Source organism: Nematostella vectensis, chromosome 1, assembly GCF_932526225.1.
Source record: "Nematostella vectensis chromosome 1, jaNemVect1.1, whole genome shotgun sequence".
Taxonomy (NCBI): domain Eukaryota; kingdom Metazoa; phylum Cnidaria; class Anthozoa; order Actiniaria; family Edwardsiidae; genus Nematostella; species Nematostella vectensis.
This window is the reverse complement of record NC_064034.1, coordinates 17,791,578-17,811,222: the sequence shown is the minus strand read 5'-3', so window position 1 is coordinate 17,811,222 and position 19,645 is coordinate 17,791,578. Positions and strand designations below refer to the sequence as shown.

Sequence of the window (19,645 nt, the reverse complement as noted above, 5' to 3'; positions counted from 1 at the left end):
TAGACTTTAGATTGATTTTAGTTGACAAACTCTGGTAATAATAATGATGGTGATGATAATTCATAATGATGGTGATCATGATAAAAATGGTGATGATGCTGTGTGTGATAATAATGATAATGTTTAAAATAATAATTGTGACGATAGTGGCAATGATGATGATGATGCTGGTGGTGTTGATAATTTAGTGATGGTTGTGTTGTTAAATATTGAGATGAGGAAAAGGAAAGAGATCATAGGGAAACACATCAGGCAAGCCAAATTTACTACCTGCTCTGTTTAGTGTAATTCTAGTTTTTTTGAAGAAGTTTTAGCAGCTGTCTAACATTTAATTTCCTAATTTTTACAAAACAATGTTCAAAATTGTTTCATCACTGGCTGTCCCTTACAGCAGCTGCTAGTGCTTGGTCCAAGTCATTTATAAGGTCTTTGGTATCTTCAAGTCCAACTGATAGACGAATCTAGATGAAACAAAAGCCTAATTAGTCCTTACAAATCAATTAACAAAGCTCCACATCATATGAAATCCCACCAACAGACAACCAAAGCAAATAATTTCAAAAAAGATTTATAATAACAGCACTGACACTCCCCAAAAATACCAGACCCTGAATCATACCAGGCAGGGGAGATTACAACAGGCAAGACTAAAAAAAGAAAGTGTTCACTCACCAGCGTGTCTGAGATGCCTAGTACCTCCCTCTGGGCCGGTGGGACAGATGCATGTGTCATAACAGCTCTGTAGAACAAAGAGTGTTTGATGGAGTCCAACAGTTTGCCATCACTTTCTTTTAAAACAAAGTTGACAAGTTTCTATTTACTTACGGATGCTCACACAGGCTTTCAAAGCCACCCAGACTTTCAGCAAGGGTGAAAACCTAGAAGACAAAAATACACATTGCTTATTCATGCAAAGCTAACACTGGAAATCTCAAGTTATTTTTGTTGTTACTTAACATCTTATAACCCACCAAAATGCCATTTTGTAATTTTCAATTACATTTCATATAAACATACCTTGACTTGTTTAAGAAACTCTGTGGCAGTGTTGAGGTCTCCCTTGATGTAAAATGTCACCATTCCACCAAAACCAGTCATCTGACGTTTGGCAAGTTCGTGCTGAGGGTGAGATTGGAGACCTACAATGCATAAACAAAATGTGGTGATTTGAATTGAGAAGTAGCACTTATATGCTTTGCCCTTATGACAGCAAAAGTCAATCAAATGACCTAGAATACGGTATATATGGTTTCAGGCCAACTTAGATGGTTGATTCTTTCATAAGAAAAGACCAAAGTATACTCTTTGTACCCACCCTCTACTATGTGCCTAGGTTTTCAAAGCTTCTATTACAAAACGCTAATGCTGCTATTCACCTGGGTACTTTACAGCCGTGACTCTGGGGTCCTTTTCGAGAAAGCTGGCCACTGCTTTAGCATTTCTCTCGTGTTCTCGCATGCGTACATGCAGTGTTTTCAGACCACGGTTGGCAAGATAGCAGTCAAATGGGCTAGGCACTGGTCCAGAAGCTACAAAAAAGGAAATTTCATTAACAACATGAGTTTAGCTGTATTTGTTTATTGTGACTTGCTAGTTGTAGAAAGCACTGTGCACTTACCAAACTGAAGGAACTTAAGCTTTTTGGCAAGCTCATCGTTATTTGTTGCGATCACACCCATGCACACATCAGAGTGTCCTGGAGAAAGACCAACATGACATCAGCTAAGAGAAAGAATCCAATAAATGCCAGAAACTATGTGATTACCATTCATATACTTGGTGACGGAGTGCATAACAGCATCTGCTCCAAGAGACAGTGGTCTCTGAAATGTTCAGCAAAATAAAAAAAAAGGAATCAAAACAATTGTTTCAGGGATTACAGTTGGATAAATTTCCAGCATCAGAATACTTTAAAAAATACCACTGATATAATACCTGGAAGTACGAGGACATAAAGGTGTTGTCCACCACCATCATCACACCCTATGGACATAATCCATATGTTAATATTAAGCACATATTTAAAGGTCTTGGGAGACATGTCACGCATGACAATAACTCCAAAAGTGTACTTTTTTATAGAAAGGCATTTCTAAAAATGAATATTGATATTTAAGTCTTCCTTCCGTTCTGGATACCAAATGCCTTCACAGAAAGTTACTTAATGGAAAATAACAGGATTTCCAGTAGAGCTGAAAGGGAGCTATTGTCCATAGTAATGTTCTAGGCTGCATTGTCTAGTCCCTCTTAAGTATCCTATGCATTTTCCATAATAATTGAAACAACAAACAAAAAACTATTGAAGATTCACCTCATGCTGATGAACAATGTCTGCTGCTCCTTGGATGTCAGTCAGCTTTAGTGTTGGGTTGGTCGGAGTTTCTACCCAGACCATCTGAAATTATATTCAAATTAGAAATAGGGTATTCAGCAAACAGATGTATCCCGGGAGGGGGGGGGGGACTATGAGAAAAACAGACGGGGGTGCTCGACAGCAAAATCAATTTTGACCCTAAGGGATAGCACTAAGGGCGTGATCAACAACAATTCTTATCCCTAAGAAATAGCACATTGGGTGTGGTCAAAGGAAATTTTAACACTGAGAGATTAAAAAAGCATTAAAAAACAATGCTTGTTTTAATTGGCTGACGGATCCTGTATTTTTATGTAACCGACAAAAAAGTCGAAAGTATTAAACGTATTGTAAAATACGTTTCAAACGATTGGGCCGTCATCTAGCGTGAGACACCCTAAAAGATAGCAGAATCGGAAAAATCCTCCTCATTCAGAGTGAAAACCACTAAAAGATAGCAGAATCGGAAAAATCCTAAACACACCCTAAGAAATAGCAGTTGGTAAGAATTTTATACCCTAAAAGATAGGTCAAGCACCCCCGTCTACTTTTTTGGAGAGTCCCCCCCCCCAGGAGATGTATTGTACAATCTGACCTTGGTGTTTGGTTTTATTGCTTTTTTTAGATTGTCCAAATTTGTGTAGTCATGAAAAGTGACTTCAATGCCCATCGAGGGAGTCATTATACGGCTGAAGTATCGGTTTGTACCTGCGATATAAAAAAATTACTGTTAGGCCTTTATTGTTATATATAAACCTACATGCAATCATCAATATCATATGTTTTTATTCTGTGTAATTTTAAGTGGTGCTGTATTACATACCACCATAAACATCATCAATGCAAGCAATGTGATCTCCTGACTTAAGAGTGTGCACGAGAAGCATGGTGGCAGCCAAACCAGACGATGTGGCAATGCCTACAAAAACAAGTAAACAAGCATTATAAAACTGGAAGATATGTCCAGTTGGTCATATTTAATATGTCTCTTTCACACTTAAAAATAAAGCAATTAGCCTAAGGGCCAGGCGAAAAAAATGGGTGAAACTGGAAATATAAATTTGGAATATGCACTTCTAGCTTTTCATTATGCATTCATGACAGCCAATGATTTTTTTTTGTTTTAGCTGACCCAAAAAGATCAATCAGAGGTTCATCTGACACTCTATGGTTACAGACATTGATTACTCACCATGCTTGCCCCCTTCCAGTGCAGCTACACACTCTTCAAAGCAGGTTCTCGTTGGGTTTCCAGATCTAGAATACTCATATTGCTAAGATATATAAAAAAAAACACAAAATAAGTATTTAATAGTGTAAAGGAATTGCCTTTCCAGCTATTTTAGCACTGCCACAGGGATCCCTTTTTACCATGGAAACTTGTCCAAGTTTCAATTGATATGGAGATTCAAGCTAGGCTACAATTTGATATTCCATGAGGTATAATATATAAATTTAGGCACTGCCTAAAAGCGGAGCCAGCATTGAACACCTTCTGTGTTGACTGATTGAGGTATTTTTAGGGAATCTAGGATCCTGCTCTTTACTGAGATTTATTTATTGTACCAGAACCAAATGGATCCAGGCCTTATTCAATAATTTAAATTATGCAGTACATCAAAGTTAACAAACACAATTCCTGGTGTGAATATGGCTGTCAAAGTTGTCAAGAGTCTAATGGCAAATTCTTATGTCCCATCATAGAAGTTCCATTATAAATATTTTTTTTCAATCAAAACAATACTCCGACAAGCTTTGCCCTTGTGCAGAATAGGTCATGGATGTAACAGCATCCCAAAGATTTGAAATAATATATTTAGACTGTTTAGATGCCATACTGTAATTTTTATGTATTGTTTTTGGCGATTCTCTCCTTCATTGGACCGAATATTCAGAAAAATGTCTTGGAAATTAAAATCCAAAAATATATCTCCTTTCATGCATTACATATTGGTGCACCCACCATTTACCATATAGTGGCCTTGTTGTTGGTGGCCTACTCCAAAATGAATGCAATGAAGAAAAAACAGATTTATTTTGGGAGCAAATCCTAAAAAAACATCTAAGGCTTCACTGACAATGCTAAAATGCTAGCTTCTAATTTCAAACCAAACCCTTTCATTGATCTATGTTTGGGGTAGAGAGGAAGCAAAGAATATCAATTGACTAAAAAATAGTCGACGGGAGAGGAGATATAAAGGGAACTGACTCAACTTGAAAGGTTTGTTGAAAAAAATATGACAGTAATGAAAATAATTTGATTGAGCATTTCTTGACATTTCCCCTTTCCCATTATCTTAACCCTTTCATCACCACAGGCCTCTAAAGAGGCCATGTCTATGCTATCCAAGCTATGTGAACAGAATTCTATCATTGAAAAAGAACAAGGTTGTTGCTAGTGTTATCAAGTTTAAGTATCTTGCCCTAAAAAACCCTTCCCTTAATAAAAGTACCATTAATGTACATTTGTAAAGCTACATTCTGACAAGCTTTGTCCTTGCGAAGAACAAGTAATGGATGAAACAGGATTTCAAAGATAGACTATAGTGTCAGACACAATTTTAGATAAGATGCAATACTGAAGTTTTAATGTACCATTTTAAGTGGTGATTTTCCATCCCCATGGGAATTAATATCTACAAATATACATCCAGTAATGCATTATATTTTGGTGTTTTTAGAAACCCTGGATCCAACCATTCCAATGAAATAAATCTAAACCTTTAAAATACATGTAATGGAAAAGAGACTTGGAAAGGGAATCCTAAAAAGAAGATATAAGTGAAAGTACTAAATGAAAATTTCTAATTTAAAAATCAAATCTGTTTATTAATTTATTTTTGGTGTAGAGGGGAAATAGCAAAAAGCATCAATTGCATAAAAATAGTCAACAGGGAGAAGAAAAAGGAAGAAATATGACTCTTCTTTAAATGTTTGAAAAGAAAATATAATAACAATAAAATGTGATAATTATATTTAGTACTTTCCTAAAATATCCCCTTTCCCATTATCTTTAGGTTAATAGAAAACTGTTTTTGTTACAGATTTATTATTTAAAAAGCAAAATTATGTTTTTAGTTTTATATAATATAAGTATCTTGTTCTAAAAAAAACCTATTGAGTGTGTACTGCTGAATCACATAGAATGCCCTAGTCATTTGAGCCCCCTCCCTTATGGTCCTGGGGAAGTCAGGGGTTAAGGTGGGGTTTTAGATTACTTTTTAACCAGAATATATCAAGAGGGGTGGTGGTATTGACTGTTTTTGACTCTTAACTTGGAAACAGGCTTTTATTAAAGTCTAATCCCCCACCCTTTCCTGGGACCATGTGTGTGGGGGTATCAAATGACTAGTGAATAAGAACTCCCGACTGTCTTTCAGACATGTCTTTCAAGACATGGTTTTCAATTCTCATGTCTTCCAGTCTTTAGCATTCATCTTGGCCCTCAGGTAGTCCCTGGTTCATAAAAGAGTAACATTTCTTTCAAAACAATCTTTTCATCAAGACATTTATAATCTGACTAATTTCCACAAATATTTAAAAAAAAAATAAACACATGAGATGTAAGATGCAGACAATAACAACAATACATATTGGCAATAGGGGTTGAATTTTGTTTTGTTTTTATCCTCGGTAAGGAAAATTTCTCTTGTAAGTTGAAAAAGTTGCTGTATCTTCTAAGGATATGTATCTTCTCAGGACTAAGAGCACATGATATAAAGACAAGAACTGTCTTCTTTACCAGTATATGACAAATGCAACACGATAATGGTTAGCTGTTATGAAATATTTCAACAGAATCAAGAATAATGATAGAACAAAGAATGTCAAAACAAAAGGTGTTATGCTCATTCTCAAAGCAAACAAAAAGGACAACAAAAAGTCCAATAACTGTCATATCCTCAATAGACAATACAAATCATCGTCTGAAACTCACCTTGCATTTTGTTGCTTTCTTGTGGTTGTGTTCGCTTTTTAATGTGAACTATTACTTAAATTTACTAGCAAAAACCAGACATATCCTTACATAAATCTTGGCGTGAATGAATGTTAGTAGATCTCCTCTAGTTGACTTTATTCTTAAGTCACAAAATTTGAGGCAAAAAGAAATAATCAACGCATGACAAGAACTTTTCCCTTGCTCCGTGCTTGTATTTAGCCGCCACTACGGAGCCGAGTGAGGCCTGGGAGTTGCGCGGCTGACTGACTGGCTGGCGAGTGACACCACAGGGTACCCGTGCAATGACCACAAAACCAAGTCGCATAGTTATACCCATATTTCTATACCTATGGAGCTCCGCGCTCCGCGCTCAGCTGGCTCCGCTATAACAATGGGCCACACACCTCCAAAACACAACTTTAGAAAACCAATCGATGACGTGGCTGACATAACGGAACAGAAATTGATCGTTATGGGATCTCTCAATCAGGAACACGGATTCAACATTCACTCATCACTACGATATTGCATACGGCTTCAAGGATAATATAGCAGGGTTTCTTCGTAGTACAAACAAAAGCTTCGAACTTTTTATTACCTTATAAACGCCGGGTGCATCTTGCTTGAATGTAGTAGACAACGAAATCGGCGGTACCACGGCTCTTGACGTCCATTTCTCTGGTTCTTGCCCTGCGTGGATTGCTAAGGTTCCAAAATGCTCGAAAGCCTCTAAATTCGATTTTATTTGGTCAGCCATGATGATCTTCTCGCGCCACGTGAAAAGGAATAAGAGCTGTTACGTCACGTATGATGTAGAACATTGGGCTTCCTGTGGTCTAGGGTCGCTGAAAAAGCATTTGAGGTAAGTTGGGTCTGAAAATACTTTCAAAATAACTGAAATAGTTCTTCATGTTTTCATATTTTCTAACATTTCTCTACTCTTTAAGAAACAAACTGAAATAAAATTTTACAAATTATACCCAACTGTTATGATTTGGGTTTCCTGTGCTAGAGGATCTAACCATTTTCTCTGCTTGGGTAGCCTGTGTATCCAATATGGCGGAGAAGATTACATCAAGAGAGTGATTCGTCTATTTTTTTGTGCACAATTTACCATGTTGATCTTATTCCCGACACATTGCCTGAGCCACCCAAGTGGTGTGTTAATCGGGTGGAAGAATCTCGACCGTTCAATAGCTTGTGTCGTCACCATTGTCCCAGAGAAGTGTGCGAAGGATGTCCCTTATCATTTGGGGAGTGTCATGGGCACATGGGAAATGGACGAGAAAGGATATCCGCTGTCTTTGCGCAAGCACAAAGAGGTCCATGTACCCGTGGTGTACCCAAAATGCAAGGAATTAGTAGTTATTCTTTATGACCAGCCTTTGTCTAGCTGCTATCTGTCTGATGAACTATTAAACATGGGGAAGTCCACCACAGACCAAACCGGAAGTAATAAACATGAAAAATTATTGAAATTGCCCAGGCTAGAGGAATGGAATTGTTCATCCGATATCAAAAAACTACTAGAGTATATTAACAAGTCTAGAGATGCAGAACAAGCAATTAAGTCTACGATTACGCTAGAGAAACCACGAAAGCTCAACTGGCCGTCATGGCTATCTAGTCTGATGTTTCTCGCCATCGTTCCCAAAAAGATTACTCGCTTGGAATTACCTATAAAGTCTATTTATAGATCAAGAATATTTCAGTATATTTTGACACTTCCCTCTACCTTCCAGCAATTTTCATTACGCTTTTCTCAAGTCAAAAATCTCATTTGTGGGATCAAAACAAACTGTTCTTCAAATCACGGTAAGACGAGCCTTCACACTCAAAAACTCCATCAGAAACAAAGAATTGTGATATGTACTGGGAACTTCCTGTTGGGAGTAATGATGGACATTTTTCTTGGCCTAGTATTTGTGTATTTCCTGACCTCAAGTGGAAGAATTAAGCACTTCACTGTGGCCTTACAAGAAAATTCAGAGCAAGTTGTTCACCTTTTGAGTGAATTACTCTACTGGATGACAGGCGTACCAGCTGGATTAAAGCTCAACACACAGCTTGCTGACTTTTTGCGCAAGTTTTTTCTGTACCATATCTACCTATGGCAGAACTACTTGCAAGCAATTCAACCTCATTTGCAGGCATTCCTATGGATCTGTGTTTTGTTGGGGTGTCTTGGATTGACGTTCCTCATATCTCTTGCATCTGATGTGTTTTCTGTCCTTACCATTCACATATATTGTTTCTATGTGTATGCTGCACGACTGTATAGCTTGCAAGTCTACGGGATGGTTTCTTTGGCTAGGCTGTTCACAGGTAAGGTTTGAGACAAGTCCCCAAAGGTGCAGCATTATCTCCCACCAGCTATTTTCATCTGTCTGCTCCTGCTTATTTCATTGCAACTTAATAGGAATTAAATGACAAGTGTGAACACCTTTTTTTAATCTCACATGGGATCATGGGTACCTTGTAGAGGGTAGATAATGGGACCTCCCATCTCCTCTAAAAGAGAGGGTTCCCACTTCATCCTCTAAAAAATGGCTCCCTAGGAGGCTACAGCAGAACCCGCCAGCTTCTCTGAAAAAGTGGTCCCTGAGGAGATATGACGGGACCCATTACCTCATTTAAAAAGAAATAATTACAGATAGAAGTCATGTAGGGAAGGGGGTGTATGACAGAACTTACTTCATCTGGTAAATAACTGGGTACCAAGAAAGTACAGTTGTTTGACCTCCTCTCCTTAGTAGCCTACATAGTATAGCAAGGGTTTTATAACAAGTGATTCTATGGTTTCTCAAGGAAAGAAAAGTTTGATTTAGCAAGAGTTTGACTGGACAAAAAGTTACTTGCCCCAGTTTTGGATTGGTAATTTTTTTCGCTATGTCAAACTTACAGCTAACCGGTAGAAATGCTTGCTACAAAGGTTATGTTACTGATTCTAACAATGATATGCCATGCACATGTAGCCCCTCAAATTTCAACATGCACAACTTTTTTTCAGGGAAGAAGCACAACATTCTTCATGAGCGCATTGACAGCCTCCCCCATGATGTAGATCGCTTGTTTGCTGGTACTCTGATCTTCACCATTCTGTTCTTCCTCCTTCCTACAACTACTCTGTTCTATGTCGTGTTCACCTCCCTACGACTGCTGGTGCTACTGATAAAGGCCATTTTGGAGGAGTTAAAGTACACTTGTAACAAGCTGCCTATGTTTGCCCTGATTCTGCTTATTTTCAAGCCAAGCATGTTGCCAGGTTAGAGATGATAGTGCCCTGAAACAATACATTTAAAGCCGCATTGTCACCAGTTCACTTCCGTTAAAAGACAAAAGAATCTATTAGAATCGGAGATATTTAACATGCCATCCGCTCTAAATTATCAATCACATCATCGAAGAAACTTGCAATATACACACTGCTTTCAATATTTTGAATTATTTTTCACGTTTTCCATTAAAAATCATCGAAGATTGTAACGTAATCGACCGGAAGTACAGTCATCATCATACAATCACCATGACATACAACACTATCATATCTATGTTTTATTTTAAAAATACAAATAATGTCATCACTGTTGCCATCAGCATTATTGTTTTATTTGTTGCCATATAATTACACACAATCAGGGCCTCCATCATTTGGATGTTTTCCTAATTACAGTCAGCTAATAGAGTGGATAGCTCTTCTTATAAATACCTTTTCAATTTCAAATTCTCCTTTTAAATAAGACTGCTTTAGATATATGGTATAACTAGAAAGACTACAGACAAGCTGTAGAAAAAAAAACTGGGTGGTTAACAGGCATGTTGTAGACAAGCCATAAATCATCTCAAGGTTGAAAAAGTATGTCATACACCTCTGTGAAACAGGGTAGTTGTGCTGAGGTTTCTAGTTTAGCCCTTCATTGGAGCAAAAGCCAGAGGCGTACAAAATACTTTTTGAACCTTGTAGGTTTATACACCTCGCCTGTAGCCTATCTAGGTTTACCGTCTAGTAATGTAACTTTAATGGTCAAGGAATTTAAAGCTACAAACTCAGTTACTTTAAGCATTGTTTTGGGGCCCTTTTGTTTAACATAGCAAATTTATAATCTTAATTCACACCATATATATTTTTTGTTCAACAGGTGGTATTAAACTAGACCTGATCTCTGTTCCTCAACACACTTCTTCTCTCTACCTCAAACTACATAACAAGCCACTTGCATTGACAGAGCTATTTGCTTGGTCTCTTGGAGAGGAGTCAAACCCTGACAGAGGGGACACCCCAGGGGGATGGGGGATACTATTTACCAAGTTGCTGAAAGGACACCTGATCTATCCATGGATAAAAAGAGATTGATGGATGTACAGTATAAAAAAGATCACATTTTATCTTCTACATCAACACCAGCCAAATCAATATTATACAACATTTTAACCTTGCTTTTATTTCTGTACATTAAACAAAAACAGCCATTTACAGTCTTGTGTTGTATGTATTGATTTATAACAGATAACTTTGATTTGTTCAATTATGACAAAGGGCTTTGAGAAATTGCTTGGCAAAGTTCATGGTGTAAAATTTAGCACAGAGCTCTATTTTTTTTATTATTACTCTTAATATCTCCCACCACATGTTCATTGTGCTGCCTTTGTTCTTGAGATCTTGGCATTTTCCATGATTTAGAACTTTTCACAGAGCTCTTACAGTAGAAGTCCTTCTTCTGTTATTCCCTTAAATTGTTGTTATTTATTGATGCCTCTCTTTCTTCTTGAGGTCCTCTTGTGCCTTGTGAAGCATAAGTTCTAGACAAGCCTTTGAATCCTCGTAGCTGTCATGACCAGCCTCTGAATAGAAATTATGAAAAATAACATCATTAGATTTAAATTTAAAGGAGAGAATTTGCACACATCACCATTAAAGGAGATAATTTAATTGTACATATTGTACACCATCTTCTACTGCACCTAAATGTAATGTGTGATCTGTTATAGGTGGCCAGCTTAAGCAAGCATTTAGGATTTATATTTGTGTTTTGGGTAATCATATCGCAGGGACGTAACATTATTTTGCTTAATTTTGATATACTCAGTGTTGGGATTACACAGGTTGGCAGTACATACCATTGTCTTGTATAATCTGTTTGAGGTGTTCAGCGGTCAGGTTACGCAGGGCTCGTTTGTATGGAGGTCCAAGACGATGAGGGAACACTACAGATGTGTCCACAACACTGCTGTGAACCAGCTAGAAAAAACACCAAACAATAGTCAATGCTTTAGAAATATAACTAAATGAAACAGTGCATTGGAGCCACAAACAGGAGACTGCTTTAAGTTCCAGTAAGGATGGGCTGGGGGGGGGGGGGTTCCCATGTCGACTTGATAGGGATGCTTGTCGTATTTTTAGGGGTCAAAATCGGGCCTCAGGTATTTTTTCTATTTATTAGAAAAAAATATGTTTTTCTCTTAGAAATGAATAGTTTTTAGGGCTTCTGTGGTACTTTTAAGGGTAGCAGCATCAATATCACTTTTTCCCTGAAAAACCAAGGGATGGGCTGAAGCAAGGATTTCAACAAAAGGGGCCATTGGGGATTCATTGTTCCTTTCTGTTTTCTTTTTTTTTTTTTACTTTAAATTGTTTATATTTTATGCAAAATCTCTGAAATATGGGGGCTGCAGCTGCTTGGCCAACTCCTAGATCCACCCATGGACGGTGTCCAGTGGTGGTTATGCTTCAGTTACCTTGAGAGCTATGAGGGTGCTCTAGACCCAAGTCATTGGCTTCAGTTACCTTGAGAGCTATGAGGTCACTCTAGACCCAAGTCATTTGCTTCAGTTACCTTGAGGGCTATGAGGTCGCTCTAGACTCAAGTCATTGGCTTTAGTTACCTTGAGGGCTATGAGGTCGCTCTAGACCTAAGTCATTTGCTTCAGTTACCTTGAGAGCTATGAGGTCACTCTAGACCTAAGTCATTTGCTTCAGTTACCTTGAGAGCTATGAGGTCACTCTAGACCTAAGTTATTTGCTTCAGTTACCTTGAGAGCTATGAGGTCACTCTAGACCTAAGTCATTTGCTTCAGTTACCTTGAGAGCTATGAGGTCACTCTCCAGACTGTGTCCTACCAAAATGGTGTCTCTGTGAATCATGCTCAGCAGCACTGCTTGAACCTCACGCAGGCTTGTGGTCACACCCCTCAGACACTCTTCTGTCACTCCACTGAACCTAAAATAGTAATGCCACATTAGTATACATGATATAAATGATCAGTAAACATGATATTAATGATGCTACAAACGTTGCTAGAAGAAGTGTGTTTTGCAAATATTAAATCTTACAGTGTGGCTCACACTACCATGGCCACAGCAAATAATCCAATAATCACCTGAGAAACATACTATCTGCTTGACATAAGCTTTAATAGCTTACCAGCATTACCCAAAATATCATGACAGCTTTATGCTACTGTAGCTATGAAATTTGTGTCAATTAAAATTGTCAATAAAAATTGCTAAATGGGGTCCATAGCCACCTCACTTTTAAAAGAAGTGGCAAGCGCCCCTCTCCGTCTGCCACCCTTAAAAACATACCTGGTATTGTAGTCAAGTATGGGGTTGTCAGGTCTAACAAACGTATCATACACATTGTCTAGTTTCCAATCCACCACAGTTACACGTGTTAGCTCCAAACCATCCTTGGTGTAACACTGAAAATAATATATTACTGCTATTTAACCAATAGATCTAATTTTTGCATGTGTCTCTCCTCTAGCAATCCACCGTATTTCCATGAACAAAAAAGTATTGAGCAAGTGAGGGTTGAGTTGTGTGTCTGTTGTTCATAATACCAGCCTTCCTGACCAGTCAGAGCTGACGTTTTATCAACATTGTTCATAACTATTTATCTCACCAATTACTGTACCATGGATGTTTGTCTTATACTTAGGCAAACAGGCGTCCAACACCTAGTTTACTTTATTGTAAAACCGATCCATCATCTCTATCTTCTTAGCTTAGTCTGAATGCTGAGTGCACATCAACAGCTAACAACACCATAAATCATTTATTGTCACATAAATAAATATTGTCACCATTTCACAATCAAGAGAGAAGACTTTCTTGAGGTTGCCACTCAAAGGGCTGACTATTGTAGTCATGAACCCCTCGGTTACATTCTTCCCTTCAGAAACATGCACCTGGAAATAAAGGACCAGGACAATTAAACCAGATATCAAATGGCCAGGCACTATAAGACCATATATCAAATGACCAGGAACTATTAGACCAGATATCAAATGACCAGGTTCTATTAGACCAGATATCAAATAACCTGGTACTATTAGACCAGATATCAACTGACCAGGTACTATTAGACCAGATATCAAATGACCAGGAACTATTAGACCAGATATCAAATGACCAGGTTCTATTAGACCAGATATCAAATGACCAGGCACTGTTAGACCAGAAATCAAATGACCAGGTACTATTAGACCAGATATCAAATGACCAGGTACTATTAGACCAGATATCAAATGACCAGGCACTGTTAGACCAGATATCAAATGACCAGGCACTGTTAGACCAGATATAAAATGAACAGGCACTGTTAGACCAGATATCAAATGACCAGGCACTGTTAGACCAGATATCAAATGACCAGGTACTATTAGACCAGATATCAAATGACCAGGCACTGTTAGACCAGATATCAAATGACCAGGTACTATTAGACCAGATATCAAATGACCAGGTACTATTAGACCAGATATCAAATGACCAGGTTCTATTAGACCAGATATCAAATGACCAGGTACTATTAGACCAGATATCAAATGACCAGGTACTATTAGACCAGATATCAAATGACCAGGTACTATTAGACCAGATATCAAATGACCAGGTACTATTAGACCAGATATCAAATGACCAGGTACTATTAGACCAGATATCAAATGACCAGGTACTATTAGACCAGATATCAAATGACCAGGTACTATTAGACCAGATATCAAATGACCAGGTACTTTTAGACCAGATATCAAATGACCAGGTACTATTAGACCAGATATCAAATGACCAGGTACTATTAGACCAGATATCAAATGACCAGGTACTTTTAGACCAGATATCAATGACCAGGCAGTATTAGACCAGATATCAAATGTCCAGGAGGAGGACCAGACCAGGAAGATCAAGGTTCACCTTGCCCACTGCACATCCAGGACTTGCAGCATCTCCATCACAGCATGTGTAGGACGAGATCACTTCACCAGCAACTGAAAGAAAGGTATCAAATTTTGTATCTTGACACATTAGAAATATGCAATTTTTATGTTACCTTTGATGCTGAAAAGTGTACTGTTTTGTTTTGCATTACCTCGTCGTCTGAGGAGTCTTCCCACATGGTAGACACATTCCTCGTGTCGCATGTGGGTACCATCATCTAGCACAGAATAGGGCTTACCACAGCGATGGCAGGTGCGACGATTGGCTGTCGAATAACAGGATAATAATTAACACTTAACAGTTAAGTAGGTACCACTACAGTAGGAACCACTGAACTTATCATCTAATTAAGAGAGGATTTATTATATCTTCAAGCAGTACACAACCAAAAATCGTAAAACCAATATATTTTTTTGTTTTTACCAAAACCAAAGCAGCAGGGTCCCTAATAGACATGCTTTTACTGTATGGTCACTTTGGGTGACTTTCTGGACTTTCCATATTATAGTGTACATTGTGTGCTCTTACTTTATGGTTTCTGTGGGTAACATTTTGGACCTTCCCTAATATACATTTGTAAGCTCTTACGGTCACTGTGGGTGACTTTTTGGACCTTCCGTGGCTTGAACACGACTTTGCCAGGGGTTGATGTTGGTCTTGGAAAGCCATTTTGTACAAGCTCCTCCTCTGTCAAACGATAAGTACAGAGTAGGTTGTAGAAAGTCTCCTCTGCAAAGAAACAGCATTGAAGTTCAGTTCAATTCACTGATGGATGACTGAGGCAAAATTTCAAGTTTGCTGTGTGTATTGCTGCATTTTTTATGTGTATTTTACTTCAAAATGTGGGACAGTGGAGCCTTTATTTAAAAATCCTCTATATAACTAAATGCTAGTATATCAAACAATTTGCATCCTTCAGCCTGGCCAAATTATAGTAAATCGAGGTTCTGCTGTAAATACATAATTTCAAAATTTACTTGGTTTTCAATTGTTATTTTAACTGCCAACAAAAATCACAAATGATTGAAAAAATATCTTCGTGTGTGACTGTGTAAAACCTGAGTGTGTGTAACCTATCGAACATAACAAAGGCATAACACAATTATCATAAAAATTTGTTATTAGCATTAATAGGAAGCACTATCTAACCCGTAAGGGCCGAGTCCTGCGTAATTTGTTTGTCCGAGTCAGGTGGCCTGTCTGGTAGGTTGTCTGATGCAGTTGATGTAGCTGAGGAAGTGCTGCTTGTGAGTTCAGGGGTGGCTGTGCTAATGCTAATGGGTGTGGCACGGAGTTTCTTGATAGAGTTAATGCACAGGTTGATGTACATGTGGCGACGAGTTGCACGGTTGTAAATTTGGCTCTCTTCCTCCAAAGCCTTCAAAAAACAAAAAAGATCCAAAATAAAACTCCTATAAGCCATTAAGCCTATTTTGCTGTTTTTCAATCAATACTCACTTTTTCATAGGCAACCTTTTCTATTCGACATAGTCTCAAATGCTCATCAATTATCTTATCCAAGTATCGTTGCCGGATGTTCTGTGGAACCTTGGCCCCATACTCCAGAGGAATGCGTGGTCTGGGGAGGTTTACTCTGGTATTAGGCTTGCTGGTCTTAACTGGACTAGGTTTGGGGGCCTGTGTTTTGGGGGCATGGGCAATTCTTCTCTTGGCTTGGAGAGGGTCAATTACTGTTGACTCAGATGGTGCTGCGTTTGTTTTAATCTAAAGACAAACAAGTAATGGTCTTCAGAACTCCATCAAGATCGATTTAAAATGCACGATTATAACTTACTGGGCTTTGGCTGGGTGCAATTGTTTTTGGGTATCGCCGAATTGGGTTTGCATTACTTGATAGCCTTGGAGATAGCTGCAATATAAAAAAATATATAAAGAAGAATAAAATAATCAGGTTATCCACATAAAAATATAGTTTCTATGGGTTAAATGCTGGCTTACGAGCATCACGTACATGTTTAGGTGAATGTGCAACCCTCTGCTTTTTCCCCAATCCCTGTAACCCTGTAGCACTTGGTAGTCTCTCGCGCTTGGCAGGCGGGGTAATCTTACCAAGACATTCTTCTTTCTTGCTTCTCTCCAATGAGATTTTCAAAGGGTGGCTGGCAATAGAAGATGGGTCAAACTCATCAAAGATCTCCTTCAGCTGTTCTGTGACACCGCCATCGTCATCACTGAAAACATCATTGAGCCCGCTATGGTGACTGTCATCACTCTCAATCCCAAACAAGTTCCTACTGTGCAAGTCTTTGGCAGGCTTCTCCTCATGTCTAGAAATCTTTGCCTTTTTAGTGCTACTGGGGGACTTTTCAGCTTTTCTCTTAGCGGCTTTCATTTTAAGAAGCTCTAGCTCTTTTTCTTTTTTACTGATAGCACTGGATAGTTCACTCTCAGAAGTTTTCTTGCTAGAATTTCCAAGCTTTTTTTTCTTAGAATCTTTGCAAGAGAAAAAATCTACATCAGCCAATGCTTTATCAACAGTAACTTTTTTCTTTGTTTTTGTACCATCGCTTGCTGCATGTTCTTTTTCCTTAGATGAATGTGTCTTCACTGATGTTCTATCATGGTCACATTGCTGTGAAATTTTCTCAGGAACTTTCATGTCGGCTATATTTTCACTAAGTTTTTTGCTTTTATGCTCCCTATCTTTCTTTTCTTTTTTAATATTTACACTATGATACTCATTCACCTCCTCTACCTTATCTGCAGCACTTGCAATTTTGTTATGTTGTTCAGTGGTTTTTTCTTTCTTTATTTTTAAAGAGACTGATTTCTTGACCTCATTATTCATATGTGTGCTTTTCTTGTGTTTATCACTACTAATTGTCTGTTTATCTATTGAAACTGATTTCTTGGCCTTTTTATTATATACTGTAACCTTAGCAATATCTCTTTCTTGCTCAGTGCTTTTCACATTCCTATCATTATTCTTTTCTTTCTTTATTTCTTTTAATTCTTTAGCCTCTAGATTTCCTTCTGCAACATTAACAATGTCTGAAATATCTAACAATTTAGCCTTGGTGGAGACCTTATTTTGGGAATCATCTTCTAGCCTGACTTGCTCAGGGACTTCACAATCTTCCAGTACAATATTTATATTCTTTTGAAGATTAGGACTTTCTTGCTGATTCTGTTGCTCTTGTCGGTCCAAGCTAGAAATAGTGTGTTTCCTTTTGGTGTGTAACTTTTCACCCTCACTTCCAACTTTGTCTGCATTTGATGTCTCTGCTTCATCCCCACTGCTCAATTCTATTGTGTCATATATTACCTTTTTTACATTTTCTTTATAATCTACAATAATAGGTGTGTCATCATCTAGTGAGTCATCTATAGCTTCGCTTTTGACTACAACATCCTTAGCTGCTTGATTTGTAACATCTCCGGAATCCTTTGAAACTGCTGATGTGTCTTTGGTTGAATTGCTTGGTCTTTCTTCAGCATCGTGGGTAGAACTTTCACTACAGTATGATGTTCTCTTAGGTCGACTTAGTAAACTTGCAGACACTTCTTCAACAGCTTGCTCTAGTTTGTTGATGGAATCAAGAATGGATGGAGCAGTAGTTTGGGGGTGAGGTTCCTTAATTGTTTTGTCCTTTTCAGGTGATATGTGATCAGCATTTGGCATAGCTATGATATCATTACTCTCTGTCCTCGTATGAATTCCAGGAGGTTGTTTATTGGGTGTATATTTTTTCTTCTTGGTCTGTTTATTTGATGAGGAGCTTTTAGTTCCATGGGCATTACTTGAATTCTTGTTACCTAGCAAAGGAAAATAGCAATAACATTTTTATTTTCAAAACAATTTATGTATCTTTTCTTTTCAACTGAATCTTCCTGAGAAAGTGTTACATTGGCCACATTTTTAAATGTAAGTAAAAATATCTAACAATTAAGGGAGGCTGAATTGTGTAGAAAAGTTTGTAATGTGTGTGTGTGGGAGGGGGTGGACTCTCCCCCCCCCCCCCCCCACATATGCAAGGGTCATGTGTACTCTTTCACACTTTTGATGGTAACTTGACAAGATAATAAACCTAATTTTAGTTGGGGTTTAAATGGTTTGTTTGTATATGCACATACCATAAACGATCTAATAAATGCCCCCTATCTAAAGAACGCCTCCTATCTAATGAATGCCCCCTTTAAGTTTGAAATGAATACCCCTCTCTAATAAACGCCCCCCTCTATCTAACGCAACCCCCCCCCCCTCTATCCTCCCTAGGCGTTTACTAGATCATTTACGGCATTCACATTGATTGACCCTGATGCTGAAGTACATTAAACAACAGAAAAAAGTGAGGAGACAATGTCCAACATATCAATAATTCATAGACTTGGGCAGTAGTTACTTGTAGTTGAATGGAATTACATAAATTCTTAACTTTGTGTGGTCATGACGGTAGCATCATTCAAGATTGCTTCAAATGCTAAGAGCTTATAAGAAATTAAAAGCCATTGTGAGCTAAGAAAGGAGCTCTGTTTTACCTGGTTTCGCGTGTCGAAAATGGCAGTACGGCCTATGACAAAGACCATGGAGAAAAAACGGGCAGTTAGCGCTACGAAAATACCCGGCCGATGAGAACATGTCCTCAGTGTAAAAAAGCCTGTTATAAGGTGCTTGAATGGTCTAAGTAGGAAGGAATTACTAGTGAACCTTTCATATGAATCAATGATCCAAAATGTTCTAAATACCCACACACACGTTCAAAACAAAGATCGACTGACTGAGCAAAGCAGCCGCGCAATTTACCACAGGATAACCGGTCAATATTCTCCAGCTGCAATCAGTGCAATCCATAACGCATTTCAACTTACCCTTAGTAACAAAGGAGTTGAAACCGGTGTGTTTACATCACTCTAACTTCTTGACAATTGGCGAAAGTGTTTCCGTTTCCACCATTCCTATCGACATTAATAAGACCAAGAGGGGTGCTAGGTGTGTCGGGGTTGAGGCTGGAAGTTGAAGCTTGAACTACACAATGTTCTAGTACAATCAAATATTCCGGGTCCACTAACATCTCGTGGTCAAAACACAAAATAGTAGCATAAGTCGCACTTACATAAAAAAAACCGTTTTTAGTTTTATTATATTATGTAATAATATAGCTTTTCTGGT

At 38.1% G+C, this 19,645-nt stretch overlaps 3 protein-coding genes across 4 annotated transcripts; 1 reads left to right on the top strand and 2 right to left on the bottom strand.

The window, feature by feature from the left end:
- LOC5514410 (cystathionine gamma-lyase) lies at window positions 1-7,050 on the bottom strand. Its single transcript, XM_001634543.3, has 13 exons — window positions 6,892-7,050; window positions 3,546-3,627; window positions 3,177-3,272; window positions 2,949-3,061; window positions 2,312-2,395; window positions 1,936-1,983; window positions 1,766-1,823; window positions 1,619-1,696; window positions 1,377-1,529; window positions 1,018-1,139; window positions 826-878; window positions 673-739; window positions 1-461 (listed from the first exon to the last, which is right to left on the bottom strand). The coding sequence occupies exons 1-13, from the start codon at window positions 7,048-7,050 to the stop codon at window positions 372-374; spliced, it is 1,203 nt and encodes a 400-aa protein (XP_001634593.1). The 3' UTR covers window positions 1-371.
- On the top strand, window positions 7,042-10,767 carry LOC5514450 (phosphatidylinositol N-acetylglucosaminyltransferase subunit Q). Of its 2 annotated transcripts, none has more exons than XM_048730833.1 (4): window positions 7,042-7,155; window positions 8,575-8,618; window positions 9,304-9,558; window positions 10,433-10,767. In XM_048730833.1, the coding sequence occupies exons 1-4, from the start codon at window positions 7,049-7,051 to the stop codon at window positions 10,645-10,647; spliced, it is 621 nt and encodes a 206-aa protein (XP_048586790.1). In that variant the 5' UTR covers window positions 7,042-7,048; the 3' UTR covers window positions 10,648-10,767. The 2 variants fall into 2 exon arrangements, with proteins under 2 accessions (XP_048586790.1, XP_032239975.2); XM_032384084.2 differs by having other exon boundaries at window positions 7,047-7,155; window positions 7,336-8,618.
- LOC5514449 (RNA exonuclease 1 homolog) lies at window positions 10,715-19,278 on the bottom strand. Its single transcript, XM_001634542.3, has 13 exons — window positions 19,015-19,278; window positions 16,487-18,291; window positions 16,310-16,384; window positions 15,973-16,239; window positions 15,664-15,892; window positions 15,103-15,243; window positions 14,666-14,779; window positions 14,491-14,564; window positions 13,377-13,481; window positions 12,877-12,992; window positions 12,373-12,511; window positions 11,412-11,532; window positions 10,715-11,135 (listed from the first exon to the last, which is right to left on the bottom strand). Exons 1-13 carry the CDS (start codon window positions 19,112-19,114, stop codon window positions 11,038-11,040), a joined length of 3,384 nt encoding a protein of 1,127 aa, XP_001634592.3. The 5' UTR covers window positions 19,115-19,278; the 3' UTR covers window positions 10,715-11,037.
- Window positions 19,279-19,645: the final 367 nt, after the last annotated feature.

Excerpts from the sequence above, each read along its gene's own strand:
- LOC5514450 (XM_032384084.2), top strand. The coding sequence starts at position 7,049 with ATGATGATCTTCTCGCGCCACGTGAAAAGGAATAAGAGCTGTTACGTC. Across the intron at positions 8,619-9,303 it reads TTTGGCTAGGCTGTTCACAG|GGAAGAAGCACAACATTCTT; the intron begins GTAAGGTTTGAG and ends ACTTTTTTTCAG. Across the intron at positions 9,559-10,432 it reads CAAGCCAAGCATGTTGCCAG|GTGGTATTAAACTAGACCTG; the intron begins GTTAGAGATGAT and ends TTTGTTCAACAG.
- LOC5514410 (XM_001634543.3), bottom strand. The coding sequence starts at position 7,050 with ATGGCTGACCAAATAAAATCGAATTTAGAGGCTTTCGAGCATTTTGGA. Across the intron at positions 2,396-2,948 it reads CAATAAAACCAAACACCAAG|ATGGTCTGGGTAGAAACTCC; the intron begins GTCAGATTGTAC and ends ATATAATTTCAG. Across the intron at positions 1,140-1,376 it reads CACGGCTGTAAAGTACCCAG|GTCTCCAATCTCACCCTCAG; the intron begins GTGAATAGCAGC and ends TATGCATTGTAG.
- LOC5514449 (XM_001634542.3), bottom strand. The coding sequence starts at position 19,114 with ATGTTCTCATCGGCCGGGTATTTTCGTAGCGCTAACTGCCCGTTTTTT. Across the intron at positions 12,512-12,876 it reads ATACTTGACTACAATACCAG|GTTCAGTGGAGTGACAGAAG; the intron begins GTATGTTTTTAA and ends TTACTATTTTAG. Across the intron at positions 11,533-12,372 it reads GTGACCTCATAGCTCTCAAG|CTGGTTCACAGCAGTGTTGT; the intron begins GTAACTGAAGCA and ends TGTTTTTTCTAG.